This window comes from Polypterus senegalus, chromosome 9, assembly GCF_016835505.1.
Source record: "Polypterus senegalus isolate Bchr_013 chromosome 9, ASM1683550v1, whole genome shotgun sequence".
In the NCBI taxonomy this organism is placed as follows: Eukaryota; Metazoa; Chordata; class Cladistia; order Polypteriformes; family Polypteridae; genus Polypterus; species Polypterus senegalus.
In genome coordinates, this window is record NC_053162.1 from 135,568,833 (window position 1) to 135,592,596 (window position 23,764).

The 23,764-nt window shown below is 37.8% G+C and overlaps 2 protein-coding genes across 4 annotated transcripts in view; one reads left to right on the top strand and one right to left on the bottom strand.

The window, feature by feature from the left end:
* Positions 1-1,084: 1,084 nt before the first annotated feature.
* On the bottom strand, positions 1,085-17,266 carry ufc1 (ubiquitin-fold modifier conjugating enzyme 1). Its single transcript, XM_039763938.1, has 6 exons — positions 17,092-17,266; positions 14,724-14,791; positions 13,031-13,094; positions 11,550-11,626; positions 4,900-4,990; positions 1,085-1,818 (listed from the first exon to the last, which is right to left on the bottom strand). Exons 1-6 carry the CDS (start codon positions 17,212-17,214, stop codon positions 1,738-1,740), a joined length of 504 nt encoding a protein of 167 aa, XP_039619872.1. The 5' UTR covers positions 17,215-17,266; the 3' UTR covers positions 1,085-1,737.
* Positions 17,267-17,602: 336 nt separating this feature from the next.
* The window catches only part of si:dkey-71l1.1 (uncharacterized protein LOC569883 homolog), a 49,264-nt gene continuing 43,102 nt past the window's right edge, over positions 17,603-23,764 (top strand). For 2 of the 3 annotated variants that reach the window (XM_039763939.1, XM_039763944.1), the window contains exon 1: positions 17,669-17,818. The gene's annotated coding sequence lies outside the window, so the exon portion shown is untranslated. The other variant, XM_039763940.1, reaches the window with a different exon arrangement.

Genomic DNA, 23,764 nt, shown 5'->3' on the forward strand with positions numbered 1-23,764 from the left:
GTACCAGGGAGACTGAGCATGAAACGACACAGCATAAGACAACTGGGACACTTGAAGAGTGAATGCAAATATGGAAACAGTGCATGAAATGTTGCTTTATGAGGTGTTTGCCATGTCCATAACAGTGGCAAGGTGATTAACCTGAAAGTACAGCTGTGGATCACCCAGTCACCCACCCATGTTCTAAACCCACTTTATCCTAAGCAGGGTCACAGTGAAGCTGAAACCTATCCCAGCAAGCATAGGGTGCAAGGTCGAAACAATACTTGGAACATTAATTCTTACATAAACATGTCCGATTTCTGGCTTTGTTCTCGTTCAGTGTGTGCATCTCAGTCTTTCTATCTCATTGCTTGTACAATATTATTCTTTATGTTGTAACAGTCTGGCAACAATTATTTGCAATCTTGCACCGTATCCTACCTTATTATGTTTTCCTTCTGTTATTATATATTAATAATAATCAAAAAATTAATCTTTGTGAGAATTACAAATTGTCATCATGAGTACTAATTTGAATCATGAAGTCGAGACATCAGTAATTCTTAACATGAACTCTCATTCCTATCTAGGAGTGGGTGCTGGACACTTTGAAAATACTTCTAATGTCCTACTCTGATGTAGGACAAATTCTTATCTTAGTCAGAGTGCAATTCCAAGGAGTAAATATAGGCCATAACAGACTTCTTAGTGAACCTAATTGAATTAAATTTTTTCTAGGCATGATTCAAATTTAAATGATAGGTTAAAAAATGCTTATAGAAGATGGAGTGAAAACAATTATACAGTTAGAATATTTACTTCCAGGATTTCTAAAAGTGTGTAAAACTACATTTAAATGATCATTATACAAATTTTAACCTTGTGTAATGCACCCAGTCTAAATAAAATGAAAGTCCTGCTTAAATTGATTTTACCTTTGACAAATACTGATTGTTTGTATCAAAGTGTAAAAGGCACTTCCCAGCACCACAATGATGACCTCTTAAAAGTTACTTTGATAGAAAGATTTTACATTAGCATATTCAATCATTACACAATTTGCACAACAGACATGGAATCTTTAAGGCACTTCCATTTCTACTTTCAGCATATACTATTGTGGTAGATGTTATATTTATTCTCACAAGCTTTTTTAAAAGAACTAATTTTCTGAACCTAAGATCAATCCCTGCTTCTAATACATTTTGTCAAAGAATAGCAAAAAAAAAAAAAGATCTTTAAATATTTATATTTTTCATAGAATGTGATTTATTTTTCTCCTTTTTAACTTTCAGATTGATAATGTTTTACTTCTTTGTTCATTGTTTTCAACAAAAAAATAATGTACATGAAGATATAAACTATAAGATTCATACCAATATAAAATAAATATATATTTTTTAACAGTTCTTAAAATCAGAGTGAATGAATAGAGAAATGTCACAGATTTTCATATTTGGACAAATCATCTTTAGACAACCTTCCTGATGTATATAATAAGCATTATTACCAGCTAATACAGTTAATAGTTCCTGAACACAGTGTTTTAAAAAGATGAACAAAATAATGAGTTAATTGCCATACAAGAAAAGGAACAAATTGCCAAAGATCACATGATGAAATGCTTAGTAAATCGAGTCATTCTGAACTGGAAAAGTACACTGGATGAATTAGTCTAAGAGGATGTAAGACATGGCATGGACCTGAAAGTAACTGGACATGTCAGTTTCATCAGACTAGAACGGCCATAGACGTTCAACTTGAAGACTTGCTTTTATGTTCAATCTGTCCTTTGCTAATGAGGTCAGGAATCTCAACGGCAAGCCATGGTCCAAGCTAGAGAGAATGAAACATTCAGATTAATATTATATTAAGATTAATTTTATATATAAACTGCTCAAAAAAATTAAAGGAACACTTTGAAAACACATCAGATCTCAATGGGAAAAATAAATCCTCCTGGATATCTATACTGATATAGACTGGGTAATGTGTTAGGAACGAAAGGATGCCACATCGTTTGATGGAAATGAAAATGATCAACCTACAGAGCCCTGAATTCAAAGGCGCCCCAGAAATCAGAGTGAAAAATTATGTGGCAGGCTAGTCCATTTTGCCAAAATTTAATTGCAGCAACTCAAAATTGTACGCAGCACTTTGTATGGCCCCTGTGTTCTTGTATACATGCCTGACAACATCGGTGCATGCTTCTAATGAGATGACAGATGGTGTTGTGGGGGATCTCCTCCCAGATCTGGACCAGGGCATCACTGAGCTCGTGGACAGTCTGAGGTGCAACCTGGTGGCATTGGATGGACCAAAACATAATGTCCCAGAAGTGTTCTATTGGATTTAGGTCAGGAAAGTGTGGTGGCCAGTCAATGGTATCAATTCCTTCATCCACCAGGAACTGCCTGCATACTCTCACCACATGAGGTCAGGAATTGTCGTGCACCAGGAGCCACTGTACCAGCATAGGGTCTGACATTGGGTCCAAGGATTTCATCCTGATACCTAATGGCAGCCAAGGTGCCTTTGTCAAGCTTGTAGCGGTCTGTGTGAACCTCCATGGATATGCCTCCCCAGACAATCATTAACCCACCACCAAACTGCTCATGCTGAATGATGTTACAGGCAGCATAATGTTCTCCATGGCTTCTCCAGACCCTTTCACTTCTGTCACGTGCTCAGGGTGAACCTGCTCTCATCTGTAAAAGCACAGGGCACCAGTGGTGCATCTGCCAATTCTGGTATTCTATGGCGAATGCCAATCGAGCTGCATGCTGCTGGGCAGTGAGCTCAGGGCCCATTAGAGAACATGGGGCCCTTGGGTCACCCTCATGAAGTCTTTCTGGTTGTTTGGTCAGAGACATTCACACCAGTGGCCTGCTGGAGGTCATTTTGTAGGGCTCTGGCAGTGCTCATCCTGTTCCTCCTTGCCCAAAGGAGCAGATACTGGTCCTGCTGATGGGTTATGGACCTTCTATGGCCCTCTCCAGCTCTCCTAGAGTAACTGCTTGTCTCCTAGAATCTCCTTCATGCCCTTGAGACTGTGCAGGGAGACACAGCAAACCTTCTGGCAATGACACGTATTGATGTGCCATCCTGGAGAAGTTGGACTACCTGTGCAACCTCTGTAGGGTCCAGGTATCGCCTCATGCTACCAGTAGTGACACTGACTGTAGCCAAATGCAAAACTAGTGAAGAAACAGTCAGAAAAGATGAGGAGGGAAAAATGTCAGTGGCCTCCACCTGTTAAACCATTCCTGTTTTGGGGGTCATCTCATTGTTGCCCCTCTAGTGCATCTGTTGTTAATTTCATTAACACCACAGCAGCTGAAACTGATTAACAACCCCCTCTGCTACTTAACTGACCAGATTAATACCCCATAAGTTTCATTGACTTTATGCTATACTCTGATTAAAAAGTGGTCCTTTAATTCTTCTGAGCAGTATATAATATTAAATAATAATATACTTAAAAAGGCGATATTTTGTTCAGTTAGGCAAAGTGCATACCCACCCTTCAGCACTGAATGTAGTCAGCCTGCATATATTCTCTTATTGAAAATTACTGTTAGGCTAAGAACATGATGGTGTTTGGTGAAATCTTTGGAAGATGAAGTTGGAGAAGTCCCTAAACCCATCATAAAATTATACTGCAGACATTTTGTAGTTACTATGTAAATTAGATGCATCCAGAAATTCCAAAAGCAAAGGACATATTAGGTGTGTTTTGGTTATCATGCGCCTTTAACATTTTTTTCATGTAAGGGTATTGGTATTGGCAGAATGGGTGGTGATCTTCATTAAAGGGAGAAAAAGAAAATGTCTTCCAGTTATTAAGAGGCAGATTTTCACATGCCAAAGTGCTGGCTAACAGCTGAACTTTAGATCAAGGAAAACCAAAATGGATTCCAACCCGGTATCCAATCTTTGTTCTTGGATAATAGAATGTTCATTGGTATTCCCAAAATCTGTAGATGGATTATGTGGATATGCAGAGGACTTATCACCATATGAACTATGGTATCATGTGAAAGGTTCCACAAGAGTCAAGTCCGGAGTCACTGCTAAACTCCATTCAAAACCTATTCACTTACTTGACATTAAGTGTTAGCCCATTAAAAGTAGCAGCAAAGATATGCCTCCTCTTCTGTGGATAATGGTTTTCTCGTACTGGATATCACGGATTGGAAAACAAGTATCTGTTTTGGAAACCTGATGGTTGCATCTATGATGCTTAGGGATGATAATGTCCACTTTTCCATTTCAAAGTCTGATCTGCTAATGTACTGAAGCAGGTTACAGGTTAGCGTGAGGTCTTGGGTTTCTTCTAGAATATCAAACCTTAAAACAGTACAATAGAAGTGTAATTATATGCCCTAACTAGAATGTTTAAGGTAATTTTTGGCATTGCTTGAAAGTTGTTGTTATGGAGACTGACAAATGCAACTCATGATGCTGGCTTAAGTAGAAGGTCAGTGTTCACACAAAATGATTGAACGACTACTTTAATCTACATTCCTATCTTGACCAGCTGGGGCTGCACGAGGAATATCTATCTCTATGCAATGACACCTAGGTTAAGATTTTGGACATAACAGAGGAAATCTGCCCTTTAGTTGTCTGGCTGTGTCTGTAAATATCCTAAGGGAAGTAGAAAACTTTTCCTAGAAAAAATCTGCTCTTGACTGGCTAACTTGGTGTGATGCCAACGTGACCCTCACCTGGACAATCCAACACAGAAAGTGAAAGAAAAGAAACATGATGAAACATACAGGGCACACCAATATAATTTATACCATTAAATAACATTTAAGGATAAAGAAACTGATTTAATCTGCATTTATTATTTGTACACATCGCCACTTTCATAAATGTAATTCCTAGTACAATATGATTCAGTATACCTACCCCAAGGGCCATCAAATGAGCTAATCCAAATTTTGGAACATTTCTTGCCCAGAGTGGTTTAAAATGATCAGTTAGACAAATTTTTCCTCCTCTGTAACAAAACAAATTATTAAATTAGGTAAGAACTACATTAACTAGTATCCTAAGGACTTAGTAATAGTTTGAAAATTGGACTGATACATTGCCTATTAATTTCTGACCATAGAAATGTATCCTATATACAAGCCAACATATTTTGGGAGGGGCGTCTAGTTTGCTTATCAGAAGACAGAAACTTTCATTTTGGACTTGTAATTTTGGTTGTATTACCAGTCTTAATAGTGATTAAAATGTGTAATTATGACAACTTTTAAGTAACAATCTGTGAAAATTCCTGCATTATTTCAAGTATTAGTTTAGGATGTTTAAAGAATTCTACTTAGAACGCTACTTTAGTCTGAAAGGTAACATAATCAGTGTGCGCATGACTGAGGATAAAATGATTTATAGTACCTAAGTAGGTGCAATGTGTCATGTGAGAGTAAAGCTCTGGTCTGGAATGTAGGTGCGTTTAGTTTTCATATTTTTAATTTGACTTTGTATTTCTGAATATTCTTCAACAGCTGTTTTTAACATCTCAACTTATGGAACCAGCAACTTTTTCTTTTGTTGTTGTGCCTGCAGGTTTGCTTATAAGCCCTTAAGTGTTTCTCTTTTATGGATTTTTGCATTGTAACCATTTATTCCTAATCTTTGAGAATTGGAGGTTTGCAGACACACGTAGCTGAGTCACTGGTCTACTGTGAAAGATTCTGGAAAACTCGGTTTTCATCTTCAAACAGTAACATGACAAGGCATGTTAGAAGTAATTAAGCAAAAAACAGGTTAGGAATGTTTAAACATGCTGTAGCTTTTACTCATGTGTATCATTTTTAAGTCAGGATTTTAGAGCTTTTTTTAATACAATATCAATAATTCAATTCATCCATTGCAGCAAACCATTAATGCTTCCATTACCTGCACGTTTACTTCTAGCATTTCAACTGCATAGTCCAAATCAATGTTGCAGGGGCCAAAGTCTATCAGGGTTCATGACAAGCAAATTGCTGGGGGGCATGGGAGGAAAACCGATGTGGACATAGAGAGAATGTGTTAACTTCACATGGACAATGGCAGTATTATATTCACCCTGTTTCTTTTTTATGATAATTGACCTTTAACTATCTTCGGCTTTCAATTGAGAATATGAGGCACAGTCTTCATGTAGATTCATGTAGCTTTTACAATAAATGCTGACCGAGAGTCCAGTTTGAGACTAATAATGATAAACATACAGGAAGCTAAGCAGTAAATCAACTATTTGTTTAATTAGTTAGTTACATCAAAGGTCATGGCGGCAAAAGACTATGCTGGTGCAAGTGAGGAGCAACCTTGTATGGTGCACCAGTCAATCGCTGGACATAATTATGCACATGCCCACATTGACTCTTTCTACATCAATTTTAAGATCCTTAACATGGGTGATTTCTGAGTTATAACGAAGACTAAGCTACAACCACAAACCTCATTTTCTGTGCTATTAGCCTTTACATCTATTCTGTTCTATTGTTTAATACTGATTACACTGTAGCAGTATCTCCTAGTATGACTGAAGTAGCAGAGTCATGAGCAGATGACTATAAAAACCTTCTTATCCTTAGGGACTGCATTTTGAAAATCACAGCCTATACTTACTTAAATACAGCATTTCAAATTTATAAAAATTAATTTACTGTATAAGATAAACTGTGCAAAATGAACAACACTACAATAATTTCAGTATTTTAAATGAAGACTTAGAGCTCACCAATCAGTTGCTTTTTATTATATAGGTGACCAAGAGATGGAAGAATACAAGTTACTATGCTAAAAAAACTACAAAATAACTTTCACTATTACCCTTTTTCTTTGCATTTTTAATGTAAATTACATATATTGTCATTGGAAAATTACAATAAACATTGGCCAATTATTATAAACAAAAATTGTACAAAATATTTTTCAAGACAGTTTTATTTAAAATATTTTATATCTTTGTATTATTGTCATAGGGCAACCAAAACAACAAAATATAGTGCTGTAAAAACATATATATGACCCTTCCTGATTTACTTTATTTTTGCTTATTCGTAATACTTAACTGTTTCTGATCTCCAAAGAAATTTAGTATAATACAAAAGACAATTTGAGTATATACAATGTACAATTTTTAAATGGTCATTTACAATGGTGTGAAAAACTATTTGCCCCCTTCCTGATTTCTTATTCTTTTGCATGTTTGTCACACAAAATGTTTCTGATCATCAAACACATTTAACCATTAGTTAAATATAACACAAGTAAACACAAAATGCAGTTTTTAAATGATGGTTTTTATTATTTAGGGAGAAATAAAATCCAAACCTACATGGCCCTGTGTCAAAAAGTAATTGCCCCCTTGTTAAAAATCACCTAACTGTGGTGTATCACACCTGAGTTCAATTTCCGTAGCCACCCCCAGGCCCGATTACTGCCACACCTGTTTCAATCAAGAAATCACTTAAATAGGAGCTGCCTGACACAGAGAAGTAGACCAAAAGCACCTCAAAAGCTAGACATCATGCCAAGATCCAAAGAAATTCAGGAACAAATGAGAACAGAAGTAATTGAGATCTATCAGTCTGGTAAAGGTTATAAAGCCATTTCTAAAGCTTTGGGACTCCAGCGAACCACAGTGAGAGCCATTATCCACAAATGGCAAAAACATGGAACAGTGGTGAACCTTCCCAGGAGTGGCCGGCCGACCAAAATTATCCCAAGAGCGCAGAGACGACTCATCCGAGAGGTCACAAAAGACCCCAGGACAACGTCTAAAGAACTGCAGGCCTCACTTGCCTCAATTAAGGTCAGTGTTCACGACTCCACCATAAGAAAGAGACTGGCCAAAAACGGCCTGCATGGCAGATTTCCAAGACGCAAACCACTGTTAAGCAAAAAGAACATTAGGGCTCATCTGAATTTTGCTAAGAAACATCTCAATGATTGCCAAGACTTTTGGGAAAATACCTTGTGGACTGATGAGACAAAAGTTGAACTTTTTGGAAGGCAAATGTCTCGTTACATCTGATGTAAAAGGAACACAGCATTTCAGAAAAAGAACATCATACCAACAGTAAAATATGGTGGTGGTAGTGTGATGGTCTGGGGTTGTTTTGCTGCTTCAGGACCTGGAAGGTTTGCTGTGATAGATGGAACCATGAATTCTACTGTCTACCAAAAAATCCTGAAGGAGAATGTCCGGCCATCTGTTCGTCAACTCAAGCTGAAGCGATCTTGGGTGCTGCAACAGAACAATGACCCAAAACACACCAGCAAATCCTCCTCTGAATGGCTGAAGAAAAACAAAACAAAGACTTTGGAGTGGCCTAGTCAAAGTCCTGACCTGAATCCAATTGAGATGCTATGGCATGACCTTAAAAAGGCGGTTCATGCTAGAAAACCCTCAAATAAAGCTGAATTACAACAATTCTGCAAAGATGAGTGGGCCAAAATTCCTCCAGAGCGCTGTAAAAGACTCATTACAAGTTATCGCAAACGCTTGATTGCAGTTATTGCTGCTAAGGGTGGCCCAACCAGTTATTAGGTTCAGGGGGCAATTACTTTTTCACACAGGGCCATGTAGGTTTGGATTTTTTCTCCCTAAATAATAAAACCATCATTTAAAAACGGCATTTTGTGTTTACTTGTGTTATATTTGACTAATGGTTAAATGTGTTTGATGATCAGAAACATTTTGTGTGACAAACATGCAAAAGAATAAGAAATCAGGAAGGGGGCAAATAGTTTTTCACACCACTGTAATTTAGGGAAAGAAAAAAAAAAAACCAACATCTATATAACAAGGTAACTATCTCCTTAGTCACTCAATGAACCAATGAACCAAATTTAAACAACAGGTTAAATTAGACTAGACACACTGATTCTGGATTGCTGCTAACTGTACAAAAACACTTAAATAGTATATTTCCAGCAGAAGTTCGCTAAAACGTCTCAATGAGTAACACTTGATGCCTTAATCAAAAGAAATTTCACAAGTCCTCAGTAAGAAATATATCAGGTGGGAAAGGGCTGCAAAACAATCTTTAAAACCCTGAGACTACAGCGAACCACCGTGAGAACCATTGTCTCCAAATGGAGAAAACTTGGATATGTGATAAATCTGCCCAGGAGCAGCCAGCCTTGCAAAATTACTCCAAGAGCACATAGAAAATTCACCAGGAAGTCACAAAAGAACCCAGATAAGCATCTACAGAACTGCACTCTTCTCTCAACCGAGTTAATGTCATCGTTCATGATTCCATCATTAGAAATATACTGGGTAAAAATGGTATCCATGGCAGAGCTGCAAGATGAAAATCACTGTTAAACAAGAGGAACATAAAGACTTGTCTAATATTTGCCAAAAAAATTTAATTACCCCCTAAACTTTTAGGATAATGTTCTGAAGACAGAAGAAATTGGATCTTTTTTGAAGACATGGGTCGTATTACATCTGGCGTAATGCTTACTCGGTTTTCCACAATAAGAACATCATACACACAATCAAACGTGGTGGTAGTAAAATGGTATGGGGATGCTTTTTCTGCTTCTGGGTGACTTGCCATACTTGAGGGAAGCATGAATTCAGCTCTCTAGCAGAAAGTACTGAAAGAAAAACTCTGGTCAACAGTCTGTGATCTGAAGCACAAGAGTAAGTCTACTTCTTGAAATTGCAGGAAAAAAAAATTATATTGTCACACATGTGCGAATAGGAGGATGTTGTATGGACCAAGCTAAGGTAATTCCACGCCAGGCCAGGGTGTGGCAGGGTGCACTAAACCTTCTCCTGTTATCTCTGCAGACCAGCTGTGGGAAAACCTGTCTGATTCAGAGCAGATGAAATCACTTCCAGTTCTGGCGCTCAGAGGAATGTCACTTTTGGTTCTATCATATATATATGATTTTGGAGTGACCTAGTGAAAAACCTAACTTGAACATCTTTCAGATGTTGTGGTAGGACCTTAAATGGGCAGTTCATAGTTGAAAATCTCCAATGTAGCTGAATTAAAAGAATTTTGTGGAGAAGAGTGGGCCAGAATTTCTTCACGGGGATGCCAAGGACTAATCCCCTGTTACCGGAAGCATGCAATTGAAGTTGTTGCTGCTATAGGCAGCACAAACAAGTATTAAACTTAAAGGGACAAATACTTTTTCACATGGGTGGAATATGTGTTGGTGAACTTTTTTCCTTCAATAAATCAAATAATCATTTTAAAAACTGTGTATTGTGTTGATTAGGGTTGTATTTTGTACCATTTTTTGGAGATCAGAAACAATTACCATATTTTTCACTCCTTAAGACGCACCTGACCATTAGACGTGCCTAGGTTTAGAGGAGGAAAACAAGAAAAAAAAATATTCTGAACCAAACGGTGTACTAATATATTTAATAAAATATAGCAGAATAATATTTCAATCATGTAAAGTCAAAAGCAGTATTAAGAACCATCATCACTGTCATTAACAAATGAGGAGAGATTTTAAGGTTCAAGCACTCTTCTAGTTTTCTGGAAACCCCAAGAACTCCTCATCGCTAGTTTCAGAATTTATGAAGCTCATTTGCTCACAATCATTTTGCAGGAGCACATACCTATCATCACGCGGCATAACCTGTCCAAAGCCACCAGGGGACAAAGCACGTTTGGACCAATGCTCCCTGAAGTTATATCGCCAGTCTAGTCCCATCTATATTTGTAATGCCACAAAGGTTTCCACTTTGAAAAACGAGAATGCGTTGGAAGCACAGCCTGCGATTCAAAAAATTGCTCTGCATACCAGTTTGTCTCGTCTGACAGTAGCTGAAAGACAGCTTCAAGAAAGAACAGCCTGAATTAGTCCAGCAGCTGGTAATCTGTCGAGTCCAACAGCAAGCCATGCTGCCTTGTGAAGTCCTGTAGCCAGTTTGGCTCCCGCGGATCAATGTCTGGGTATTCCTCCCACACAAACCTTGCCGTAGGTGCATTGGCTGCGTAAATGCGATCAGCTGGGGCAGTGTCGGCTGGTGTCTGATCAGCTGATGCCAGTTTCTCACTCTCTTGCTTGATCTCCTATTACTCTCAACAAAATCAGATTCTGAAAAATCCGACTCGGCGTTAATGCGCAAAACATTGTCTGCTGAGTATTTTGTTTTCTGCACTTGCTTCGCTTCCTCGTGAGATGTTGATGCCATCTTGCCTTTGTTTACATTTCATAACTCATGCACATGCAAGAATTAGATGCTGAATCAATGAGTCTAACATTCCTCCAAACAGAGAGGGAATGCCTATAATGTAATGGTGAGTTTTGTCGCCATTAACAGCTGATTGTCACCCTCTACCCCTGTATGCCAACTTTTGTCAGGTAACAGTCTGTGATGCAATATTCGCTCCATAAGACGCACAGACATTTCCACCCTTCTTTTGAGGAAAAAAAAGTGCGTCTTATGGAGCGAAAAATACGGTAAGTGTTACGAGTAAGCAAAAAGAGGAAATTAGGTAGGGAGCAAATACCTTTTCACAGCACTCTGCATATATGCAACCCAGAATCATTATGGTAAATCAGATTTCTAAACTGACCTGTACATTTTGGCAGTCTTACCATCCAATTCAGGGATTGCAATTTCTGGTGCCGTGGCAGGATATGTAACTGGTATCTTTAAAATGAAAGAAAAACGATTTATATAAGCAACTTTGATTACCATAGATGTTTTGGCCCTGTCAGTCACTATCTATGCACTTGCTAATTTCATCAATTCAGTTCAAAAGATAATTTTATGCTTCTTACATATTAATTGCTTTGATTTAAGGTCTATCATGGGAAACACCTACTTTGTACAAACCTGAATTTAATATTTAGCACAAAGTGAAAACAATATCGCAAAATATATTCAGATAAAACAAAGTAAATTAAAAGAATTGAAATGAACCTAGTTCACTACTGTTGATATACTACACAGTGTATATTAGTAAAATTAAATTCTTCTGTAATATCAATACAGTATCAGATAAAATCCACTAACCAATAAAATGGTATTTTGAAGATTAAGTAACAGAAAGCACTTAACAAGTTTTAACTATTTCAAGACAAGGTAATTTCTGTTAGTATATGAAAAATTATGTAAGTCATTAAGGTAGGGATTTATTGCATTGTAAGCTTTAATCTATTTTAATATGGTAACCACTATTAGAATTATATTAACTGAAGTGAAACTAATCTTTAAACCAAGACATTTTAGTTCAATCATTGCTTCTGACCAGTTGTATGACCTTGAACCAGACTTTTCACTGATAGGTTGAAAGTTACAGTTTGGGACAAATAAAGTACCACCTATCTAAAAAAAAATCATATAGCTGTGATTCTATAAAGTACCTTGGGGTGGTAATTGTTAAATGGGACTACATTAAATATTGGTTTGGGGGGAGGGCCGCAGGGAATTTGATTTGTATACTTTTTCTTTCTAGATTAGAAAGTGTGATAAACAAAACATTAAAAGTTACTGTTAATTTTGGCATGTTACTTTAACAACTAGGTTTTTGCAGGATTATCCAATTTCTTTCTTTCAGAAATCAAGTTTATACATCCTTAACGCACATTAAACATGCAGGTCCAATGACGTCATAAGATGATACATTATGCAAGTTCATTATTTTACAGTGTACAGTATATTGAGCTAATATCTTCAATGTGATTTATGAAAATCATTCAGCAAAACTTGTAACATAATTTATAAACCCACAATAATACTATATGAATAGCAAAAACTTGGTAACTGCAACTAAGCGATTAAGACAAATCAAACACAAACCTCAATTTTTGAAGCCATTATTTTTAAACATTTTAACCAATATTTTATACTTATACTTACATTATATTTATAATTTTGCCATTCTGCAGTATTTTAGACATTACGGCTACTTTTCTGTGTTACGTACAGTTACCAGCATCGGTTTATCAGTGTCTTTGCATTTTTATATTTAATTGATACAACTGATTTACATTATGCAATAATAAAAACACCTCATAGAGTAAATAAATGGAATCTGCTACATATACTCACATCAAATTCAACATCAAATTCGTATTTCAGCAATTCATGAATATGCCAACACTTCCCAAACCATCTGCAATCAAAGGATGGAAACAAATCAATAAAAAAGCACCCTGCCATTATTCTTTTATGCTATAAACAAGTGACACTGCAAAATTAATACAAATGTAAAGCAATGTCCCTTCAGTCAATATGTACATACAAAAATCACCAAATCTGCTTGGCAGTCACACTCATCATTATCTTTAAAAAGATTAACCATTTAAAGCTACAGTAGCAGCTCCCTGCAAAGATGGCATAGTTTTTGTGGTAATTAGTATAGATGAAAGCTTAATACAACATACAGGTATCTAACATTTGGACTCAACTTCTAATGGAATTTAGATTTTATTAAGATTTATGTATTTTATATGGTTTATTTTATAGCATCTCTACATACCTTTTCCACTCTTCCAGGATATATTAAGCAGATAAATAATTTCTGTTGGGTAGTAAATGAATTTACCTTCAGATGCATTTAGAGACTTTTGTTTTAGGTACATTCACATAAAATGCAAAAAGCTACAATCATCATAATGTCTGTCTGTCCACATGAAAATAACAGGTCTCTCCTTTGACCAAATTCTTTGAAATTTGGTACACTTTTTTTTTTATATAAAGTTAATTTACATTGGAGTGTCTATAATACAGCACACACCTGTTTAATGTATTGTCAGTGTCACTTCCAAGATATCAGAGCCCAGAGATGTAATATTATGAATGAAAAATGTAAAGATGTAATGATTTGATACAATTACAGAGAAATGAAAGAGCATCAATCTATTAATAAGTTATTCATTATATGTTTTAAGATTTATGGTATCAAGCATTACAGTAATAATATAACAGCAAGGCAACACACTTTTCCTGTGCTTTATGTTGTAGTGTAGCTTACATTCATAGTAGTCAAATGATCCTCCTCCACTGTTTATGCAAGTCTTTACCAGTAGAAAGACTATGGTCAAATTAAAATTTCTACCAGTTACCGTTACACCACTCACTCTTTGTTGAAATGAACTTCAAATTCTCAAAAAAGGATTACACAGAACTTCAATGAATTAAATACATCTTTCTCAAATTTCAATTCCATTCCACTTCTGATTTATGTAGGATTTTAAAAAATTTTAGTTCCTCAACTGAATTGGAAATGATGAATTTCATTCATGAACCGATCCAACTCTGCTTCTAAAACATTTCAAATTCACCAGTCTAACATTATTCTACAACATTAAGAAAAGACATTTATGATTAAGCAGCTATCCGTGGTGAAGTGGGATATGTTTAGTTTGTCAGGGTCAAAACAACCTCAAAATGATGTGAATGGGACACACACTGGATGGATTTCCAAATGTCAATGAGGGGCATTTCTCTAAAAAGAAATGTAAAACAAAATACCATCTAGAATTCGGAATTAATACTCTGAAGTAAAATGACCATAAAGCCTTGGCCAATTTTCTTACCAGAATGAGAAAGCTTAATTTAATTCTTAAAAATTTTTTTTTACCAAAATGTCTCAACAGATTACATGAAAACTTATTTGTTAAACCTTCAATTAAATCATCCCTCTGCAGGAGGTTAAAACAGAAAACAGCAGCTTGAATCAGTTTAATATATGTACTGTATATGTACCCCATTATTATATTCTTACAATTAGAGTACTTACTTTGTTCCTTCTTTATTAGATTCTAGTCTGAACCAATCATTGTCAGCCGTCTTGTTATTCTCCACATACTTCAAAAAGCAAACAAAAAAAGAAAAGTCCATTATCAGGATGGAATTCGGATTCATGCAAGCATTGAACAGAAATTTTCAACATGGAAACTTTGATCTAGTTCTGTACAGGAGAATATTAAAAATGGATTAAAGAGTTTCCTGCACAGTGTATAAAATTAAGACTAATATATAATGGTAATACAAAGACTTTAAAAAAAACAGCCAAAAAAAAAAAAATTCATGGGCTGAATGGCTCAGTAAGTGCTGATTTGGATCACAGTAATTACATCAAGAATTGTGCAATTTTGTTTGTACACCAACATCTATTATTAAAAGCAAATTCTTAACAGCAGACTATTAAAACATACAGTGTATGATCAAATATCATGCAATGGCTCTAGGTCAGTGGGTTTTAAATCTTTTTTCTTCTCATAGCACCTGCACCTTTCGATGAATTTCATCAAATGTTTCTCAATTAACTATTTTAATGTTAGAACAATACAGGGATTTAATAAAAATGCATTACCCTAATATTTATGTTTTAATGTACAAAAACACAGTTACATATGAATTGAGATCATAAGCAGCACAATAATGAATCAAATTACATATAATTAGTGGGGAAAAAATGGAAAATAAGTCAATAATGAACTTTCAGTGTTTGTATGAGTTATTGGGTCTTGCCTGTCAAGATTGGGTTCCAGTCTTAATACCTTTAGCACAGTTTTGCTTCTACCTTCAAGCCTACTCCTCTATTTATTTCTAACGGATGGATAAAGGTAAGCAAATATGATCAACCCTCTCTAAAAAAAATAGCTTTCTGCTGTTACTTTAATAACACTAATGTGCAGTGTTTGATATGTGTGTTTTGTTATTAATAATTGTTAACATCAACCTTTGATGTTCACTGTATATTATGCATCTTAATTCACCAAAACTAAAAAATCTTTTTTGAAAATCGCTAGGGAAAAAATCCATCGGTCTTGGCACGTGGCAGAGGACTTCAATTTGGTGCACGCAATGGTGTAGAACGCAGGTGGGGGAAAAAGAGGAGTGCAAGTCTCGCAGCAGGAGCACCTTGAGCCGGAACGGTGGAATTGAACCACATTTTTGCGCACAGAGGACAGCCAAGTTCTGCTGCTTTGTAACCAACGGCCCTTTTATGCCCCACTTTTTACCTTTTTTGTGCGTTTCACCAGACAGCTGTTTGTGTACCAACCGCTCCTCTTGTACACATTGATATACGATTGCTTTCATGACAACTAAAGAATATTTTGCGTTACCTGTGTGTTTATTTAAAACGAGTTCCTTTAAAGGCAATCTTAAAACGTGCATTTTTTTTTTTTTACAAATTCAATCTTGTCGGTGCCGCTGCCCACATATATATACACACACTCAAATACAGAACTCCTTAGACATTTCTGATTGCAACAGAAAATCACCGTCAGCCATGTTCTGGCACCTGATGTAAATGGAAAAGACATATTATGGATTCATTTACCATTACAGTTTTCATCGGTTTACTTACTAATTCAGTCAGCACTTCATAAAACAGTCAATGACAGTGATGGTATAGACATCCAGTAATCCTCTGGTTTAAATAAAATTACGTTTGTGCGTTTTTGCAACTGATGTTTCAGGGGAAAGTTTTATTAGCTGTACGACATGATTTAAGCAATCAATGTTTTAAATGACTCAGTACATTCAGTTCACTTAAGTTTTTCTTTCAAAGACATTAACTCTTATGTGTAGTAAACCAACTGAGCCACAAACCTCCTGTGAAAAGGTGGTGTACGTAAAACAGTAGGGTGATCAAAGTTCCATTTCTGGCACTTGTGGAAAACACACAACACAGAAATGCTAGGAAGTTTGTGAACCCTTGCTGTCGTTATTCATAAACTTTACTCTTGACTTTAGGCCTTACTTAAACAAAACTAATGAGAAATTTCACAAAAGGAGGAGTTTAAAGCACATGCTATATCTGGTAGTTAGAGAAACAAATGCATGCAATATTGAGAAGGAATCAGTACTCGAAAAAAATATTCGTGATATCACAGGGAAATATATGTGACGTGTCTTTCATACGGAGTAGCTCCTCAAAATAATTACTAGTTGAATTTTTTACAGCAATTGAAAAAGAAGGTATGGCATCATCTCCACTTCATCCACGATAACACAAACGATAAGAATACAAGCTTTTAGTTTACATAACCCATTTCTTTTCACTGTTCGACTCACTTTTAGTCAGCACTGCACGCGAAAACAATACGTCATTCATTAATACAGTTCCGAATAAAAGTGACAACAGGATGCTTAACCTTAATAAGAGCCAGGTATTCTTCCTTTAGGCGCTGAACCCATAACTCCCGATCTCTTGGGCCAGCATTTGTTTTGAGAACTGGAATGTCTGAAACTGTCTTTCTTGTCGCTTCATCTGCCATCTTTAGTAAGGAACTATAAACCGGAAGTGCTTCTACACATTCGCTTAACGTGGTAAAGGAAGGGATCGTTCAGGCGATATTTTCCAACCTAATGAGAGCACAGCTGCAGATCAATTTAAATCTTTTGAGCTAAGGCTGAGTCTCTTGTGTGTTTTCTCTCGCCTTTTTTTATTTTAGGGTAAATTATTAAAACGGCCTGGTTTCTTCGAAACAAGTTAATATCTAATTTAGACATGGCAAAACAAATTTTCTCCATATCCATACCGCACATATAAATTATAGTTATAATCATTAAATCACTCTAAAAGATTTGTATACACTGGTTTACAAGTTTATTACGAGATTTTCGGTTTCCGGAACTGTATAGTAAAAGCCCATTGATCACACAGAAAGATTTAACCGTTGCGCACTCAGGGGAGTGAAGTCTGGATACACTGAGGTTAGTACAGTTCCGGCTATTAGCATCCTTAAATAATAATAATACTGCTTCCTGCGTTTTTCTGCGTTTCACATCTTACAAATATAAAAAGAGGTTCTGCATGTTTGAAATTAGTCCTCCGAAGTTTAAGACGGACAAAGACAAAAAAACATGGATGTTTAACACGTAAGTACCGTATAGTACTTACTGTATCATGTTCCCGTTAGTTAACGTAAACGACTTAGAGCGTTATTCCGCTAATAAAACATCAATTGGAAGTGACGGGTCCGTTGTGAATAAATACATTTACCTAATGCAAAATAAGGCTCTTCAAATTGTAATAACTGTATTTATCATTTTCAGTGAGTTCTAACCATTTGCTTTTTGTTTGGTATTTCTGCACATAAAAGTTAATGTTTACAGTATTTTTTCATGCTGTGGCATAGTACTACTGAAAAAGTAATATGACACAAATGAGTGTAAATCATGTAGAGATATTAATAAAAAAAAAAAATCAATTAAGATAGATACATTTGCAATGTTTTACCCCATCCGTTTAAATCCACTGACAGGCTCAATCTCTTTGCCAAACTAAATTGGAATAAGCACTTGGGAAAATGGATAGCTTAGATGAATGGATGGATGAATAAATCAGCAGATTTCGGTATTCTTCATAGTGGAATAGGGCTGCTCAAAATAGAATGTGTGTGTTCCATGTTTGGGTATTGCTTTTCATCTCATTTATTGTTCAGGTTCTGCAGCCGATTGACCAAACAGCTGGAATGTTCAAAGACCAGTTAACTGATTAAGAAGAATGCTATTAGAAATGCATGTTAATACACAGGGCATGTGTGTTTATTAAGTGAAGCATAATAAATATCTGCATACTCAAACCCTCTAAATGCAGTTCAGGCTCACAGTGGGGCTGCAACCTTGCAGGACAATCACTCGCCCTGGACCAATTAACATCAAATTCAGTTCAGTTTATTTTTGTGTAATGCTCTTCATTGAGTGCAAGCACACATCACTGTGACAAATTCTCAGGTAAAATGCAAGTATAGATTTTATAATTTGCTAAGAACAGAATTCGTACACAGGAAGGTACAGATTTATTAAAACACACAGAAAACAAAGTAGAAACTGATTAACATAAATGGAAACTAAATACAGTTGTGCTCATAAGTTTACATACCCTAGCAGAATTTGTGAAATATTGGCCATTGTTTGGAAAATATAAGTAATCGTGAAGAAAGCTTTCCTTTTAATTTGGGAGTGTGCTCAGGCGAGGCAGTTTATTATCATATAGTTGTGTGTGCCCGTTTTAAATCATAATGATAACTGAAATCACCAAAATGGCTTGATCAAAAGTTTGCATACCCTTTAATGTTGGTACCGATAATAAAGTTGACACGCACAGGTTCAAACTTAGGGTAATTAAGGGTGCGTGTCCCCACCTGTAACTTCTTTGATTGTGAGCATTGTCTGTGTATAAACAGTGGATTTATAGAGCTGCACTGGTTTTGCTGGATACTGAACCATGGAAAGCAAAGGAACTGTGAAAGGACCTGTAAGAAAAGTTTGTTGAATTGTATAAATCGGGAAAAGGAAATAAAAAGGTATCCAGAGATCTGAAAACTCTGCTGAAAAGTGGAAAGGATTTCTGCCACAACTACAGGGTCATTTTGCTGAGATGACAAGAAAAACCCAAAAGCCCCTTCACCTGAGGTACAGGCTTCTCGGCAAACAAGTGGTGTTGCTGTTCCAAGATACAAAATAAGAAGGTATTTGAACTAAAATGAGCTTTACGGTCGAGTTGCAAGAAAAAAGCCTTTACTGTGCCGATGCCACAAAACAGCCTGCTTACAAAATGCCAAACAGCATCTAGATAATCCTCAAAACATCTGGAACAAAGTCCTTTGGAATGATGAGACCAAAATTGAACTTTATCGTCTCAGCCATTAATGCAAGACCCATGGCAAGAAGTACACCATCCCTACTTTGAAGCGTGGAGGTGGATCGCTGATGTTCTGGGGTGTGTGAGCCACAGCTGCATTGGTAACTTAGTGAAAATTAATGGCAAGATGAATGCATCATGTTATAGGAAAATATTGGAGGACAGCTTGCATTCATTAATACGTAAGCTGCACATGGGTTGCATTTAGATCTTCCAACATGGCAATGATCCAAAACACAAGGCTAAGTCGACCCTTCAGTGGCTATAGCAGAAACAAATGATGGTGCTGGAGTGGCCATTACAGTCTCCTGACCTCAGTATCATTGAGCCACTTTGGGGAGATCTCAAACATGCAGTTCATTCAACATAACCCAAGAATTTACGGGACCTGGAGGCTTTTGGCCAAGAAGAATAGGCAGCTGTACCACCTGAGAAAATCAAGGGCCTCATCCACAACTATCACCAAAGACTACTTGCCATCATTGATGCTAAAGGTGGCAATACACAGTTTAAAGAACTAAGTATATGCAAACTTTTGAGCAGGGACCATCTCATTATTTTCCTTGTTCCTATGTTTTGTTTAATGGTTATGCTATTCCATGATGCCTTATAGTTTAATTTGGGTTCCATTAAAAGTAAATGAAATTTGTTTTGCCTGATCAGTCATCTTTTCTTCAAAGTATGGTACACATCTTACACATTCTGCCAGAGTATGTAAACTTACGTGCTCAACTAAATATCTATTTATTAATTAATTGTTGAACTATGGCCAGTTGAACAATGAAGGAGAAGAAAACAAAACCTCCAGTCAGTAGCATCCCTGAAGAAAACAAACCTCTTGGAGGATCCACTGTCAGTTTTAAGAGAGACAATCAGAAACAAAGTCATATGTAGTCCTAGAGATGTAGGTCAACAAGCCACCACCATCTCCTGGACATTCGATAGTATTGTCTGTGCTGGGCCATCCATTCTGATGACAGTGCATTTCCATTCAGTGATTCTAATGCTCCCAATATCAGCTTTCCATGGGTAGGAGAACGTCTTGGCTGTAGGGCAGTGGCACCATGTGTCACAAAAAGACTTGAAGAAGAGAAAACAGAATAGAGGAGGTTTGGTAATGGTTTATAAATATTGTATTACTTATATTTTGGTACAGCTAATCAGGAGCTGTAATTAGGATATGCTGCAGTACAGTAGTGAGTCTTCAGCCTGGAATTAAAAGATGAGATAGAACTTAAACTACACCTCTTTGGGGTTGAGGGGAAAAAAAAGCATGCATATATGGAGAGGACATGCAACCTCCGCACTGGCAATGACCAGTTCTAGGATTTGAACACAGGCCATAATTTTATGAAGCAACAGTTCTCACCACTATGCTACTGTACTGCTCTATGCATGAATTATGTGGATTTTATGTGCATTCTTTTACTGAGTTTAAGCAGATATAGTAAAAGATATCTATTTAATTTACGGTGTTTTTGTGTAAATTATTTTTATATTATAGATATCAATATTATTGTACTACATATACAGTGGCCATTTTATTTGGTACACCTGTCTTACAAGAACTTGATCCTGTTTACCTCTCATATAGCCTGAATTCAGCAGTACATGGATCCAATGGAAACTGTATTACAGTAATCCTGTCCTTTGTTAACTCTAATATGTCTCATACTTGTTATATGTTAGCAGGGAGTAGAACTTCACATGTAAGAATATAAGGATTTTGACAAACAATGAAGAGACCAGTTACTATATCAAGCTTGTCTGATTGTCTAATAATTAAATTATCCAAATATTTTTTAGATCCTTTTTATAACTAGTCAACATTTCCATATTAAACATATGACCAAATGGTTCACTTTACAATTCCAATCCCATTACCCTTTATAAAAAGAAGTACTTTCTAGCTTCCATCTTGAATGCACTGTACTTTCCACTTTTTTCTTTGAGTATGTGTTTTTTTAAACCTGAAAGAGTTCTGAAGGATTACATGTTGGTGCAATAAGCTAAGCATCTTTTTCCACCTTATCCAGTTTTGTTGGATTGAGATCTCTATAACGAGAATTACTCTGCATGTAACTGAATTTACTCTTGTGTGAAAGGATCCTTTAGAAGATTTTCCTCTGGTGGTGTTGAGCTTTATTTTGATCAGAAAGACAATGGCAGAAACATCTAAAACGACATGATTAATATTTTTTTCCATTTAGATATTGACACTACTCTTTTCAGAGAACTGCATCTATGCAGTGAAACACATCATTTCACCACCAGTCTGCTTTGACACCTGCTAGGATAGTTGCACAGACTTAGCAGTTTTGCTGTATCCTAGTCCTTCCATCCATCCATCCATCTATCCATCCTCTTCCGCTTATCCAAGGTCGGGTCGTGGGGGTAGCAGCTAAAGCAGAGAAGCCCAGACTTCCCTCTCCCCGGCCACTTCTTCCAGCTCTTCGGGAGAATCCCAAAGGCGTTCCCAGGCCAGCCGGGAGACATAGTCCCTCCAGCGTGTCCTGGGTCTTCCCCGGGGCCTTCTCCCAGCTGGACGTGCCCAGAACACCTCACCAGGGAGCCACCTCATCTAACTCATCTCGATGCGGAGGAGCAGCGGCTCTACTCTGAGCCCCTCCCGGATGACTGAGCTCCTCACCCTATCTTTAAGGGAAAGCCCAGACACCCTGCGAAGGAAACTCATTTCAGCCGCTTGTATTCGCGATCTCGTTCTTTCGGTCACTACCCATAGCTCATGACCATAGGTGAGGGTAGGAGCGTAGATCGACTGGTAAATTGAGAGCTTTGCCTTACGGCTCAGCTCCTTTTCACCACACAGACTGATGCAGAGCCTGCATCCCTGGGGATGCCGCACCGATCCGCCTGTCAATCTCACGATCCATTCTTCCCTCACTCGTGAACAAGACCCCGAGATACTTGAACTCCTCCACTTGGGGCAGTATCTCCCCCAACCCTGAGAGGGCACTCCACCCTTTTCCGGCTGAGGACCATGCTTTGGATTTGGAGGTGCTGATTCTCATCCCAGCCGCTTCACACTCAGCTGCGAACCATCCAGAGAGCTGAAGATCACGGCCTGATGAAGCAAACAGGACAACATCATCTGCAAAAGCAGTGACCCAATCCTGAGTCCACCAAACCGGACCCCTTCAACACCCTGGCTGCGCCTAGAAATTCTGTCCATAAAAGTTATGAACAGAATCGGTGACAAAGGGCAGCCCTGGCGGAGTCCAACTCTCACTGGAAACGGGCTCGACTTACTGCGGCAATGCGGACCAAGCTCTGACACGGTTGTACAGGGACCGAACAGCTCTTATCAGGGGTCCGGTACCCCATACTCCCGAGCACCCCCACAGGATTCCCGAGGGACACGGTGAATGCCTTTTCCAAGTCCACAAAACACATGTAGACCTGGTTGGGCAAACTCCCATGCACCCTCAGGATCTGCTAAGGGTGAAGAGCTGGTCCACTGTTCAGCGACCAGGGCGAAAACCACACTGTTCCTCCTGAATCCGAGGTTCGACTATCCGGGACCCTCCTCTCCAGAACCCCGAATAGACTTTTCCAGGGAGGCTGAGGAGTGTGATCCCTCTATAGTTGGAACACACCCTCCGGTCCCCTTTTAAAGAGGGGACCACCACCCCGTCTGCCAATCCAGAGGCACTGTCCCGATGTCCATGCGATGTTGCAGAGGCGTGTCAACCAAGACAGTCCTACAACATCCAGAGCCTTAAGGAACTCGGTATCTCATCCACCCGGGGCCCTGCCACCAAGGAGTTTTTGACCACCTCGGTGACTTCAGTCCCAGAGATGGGAGAGCCCACCTCAGAGTCCCCAGGCTCTGCTTCCTCATGGAAGGCATGTTAGTGGGATTGAGGAGGTCTTGAAGTACTCCCCCACCGACCCACAGCGTCCGAGTGAGGTCAGCAGCACACCATCCCCCATATACGGTGTTGACACTGCACTGCTTCCCCTCCTGAGGCGCCGGACGGTGGACCAGAATCTCCTCGAAGCCGTCCAAAGTCGTTCTCCATGGCCTCTCCAAACTCCTCCCATGCCCGAGTTTTGCCTCAGCAACAACCGGCCGCATTCGCTTGGCCTGCGGTACCTATCAGCTGCCTCCAGAGACCCACAGGACAAAAAGTCCTATAGGACTCCTTCTTCAGCTT

Bases quoted from the DNA above. Each gene is read 5' to 3' on its own strand.
- ufc1 (XM_039763938.1), bottom strand. From the start codon at position 17,214: ATGGCAGATGAAGCGACAAGAAAGACAGTTTCAGACATTCCAGTTCTC. The intron at 14,792-17,091 runs GTTAAGCATCCT...TGCTTTTTGAAG, and splicing joins AATACCTGGCTCTTATTAAG to TATGTGGAGAATAACAAGAC. The intron at 4,991-11,549 runs GTCAGTTTAGAA...GTTTTGTTACAG, and splicing joins AAGACTGCCAAAATGTACAG to AGGAGGAAAAATTTGTCTAA.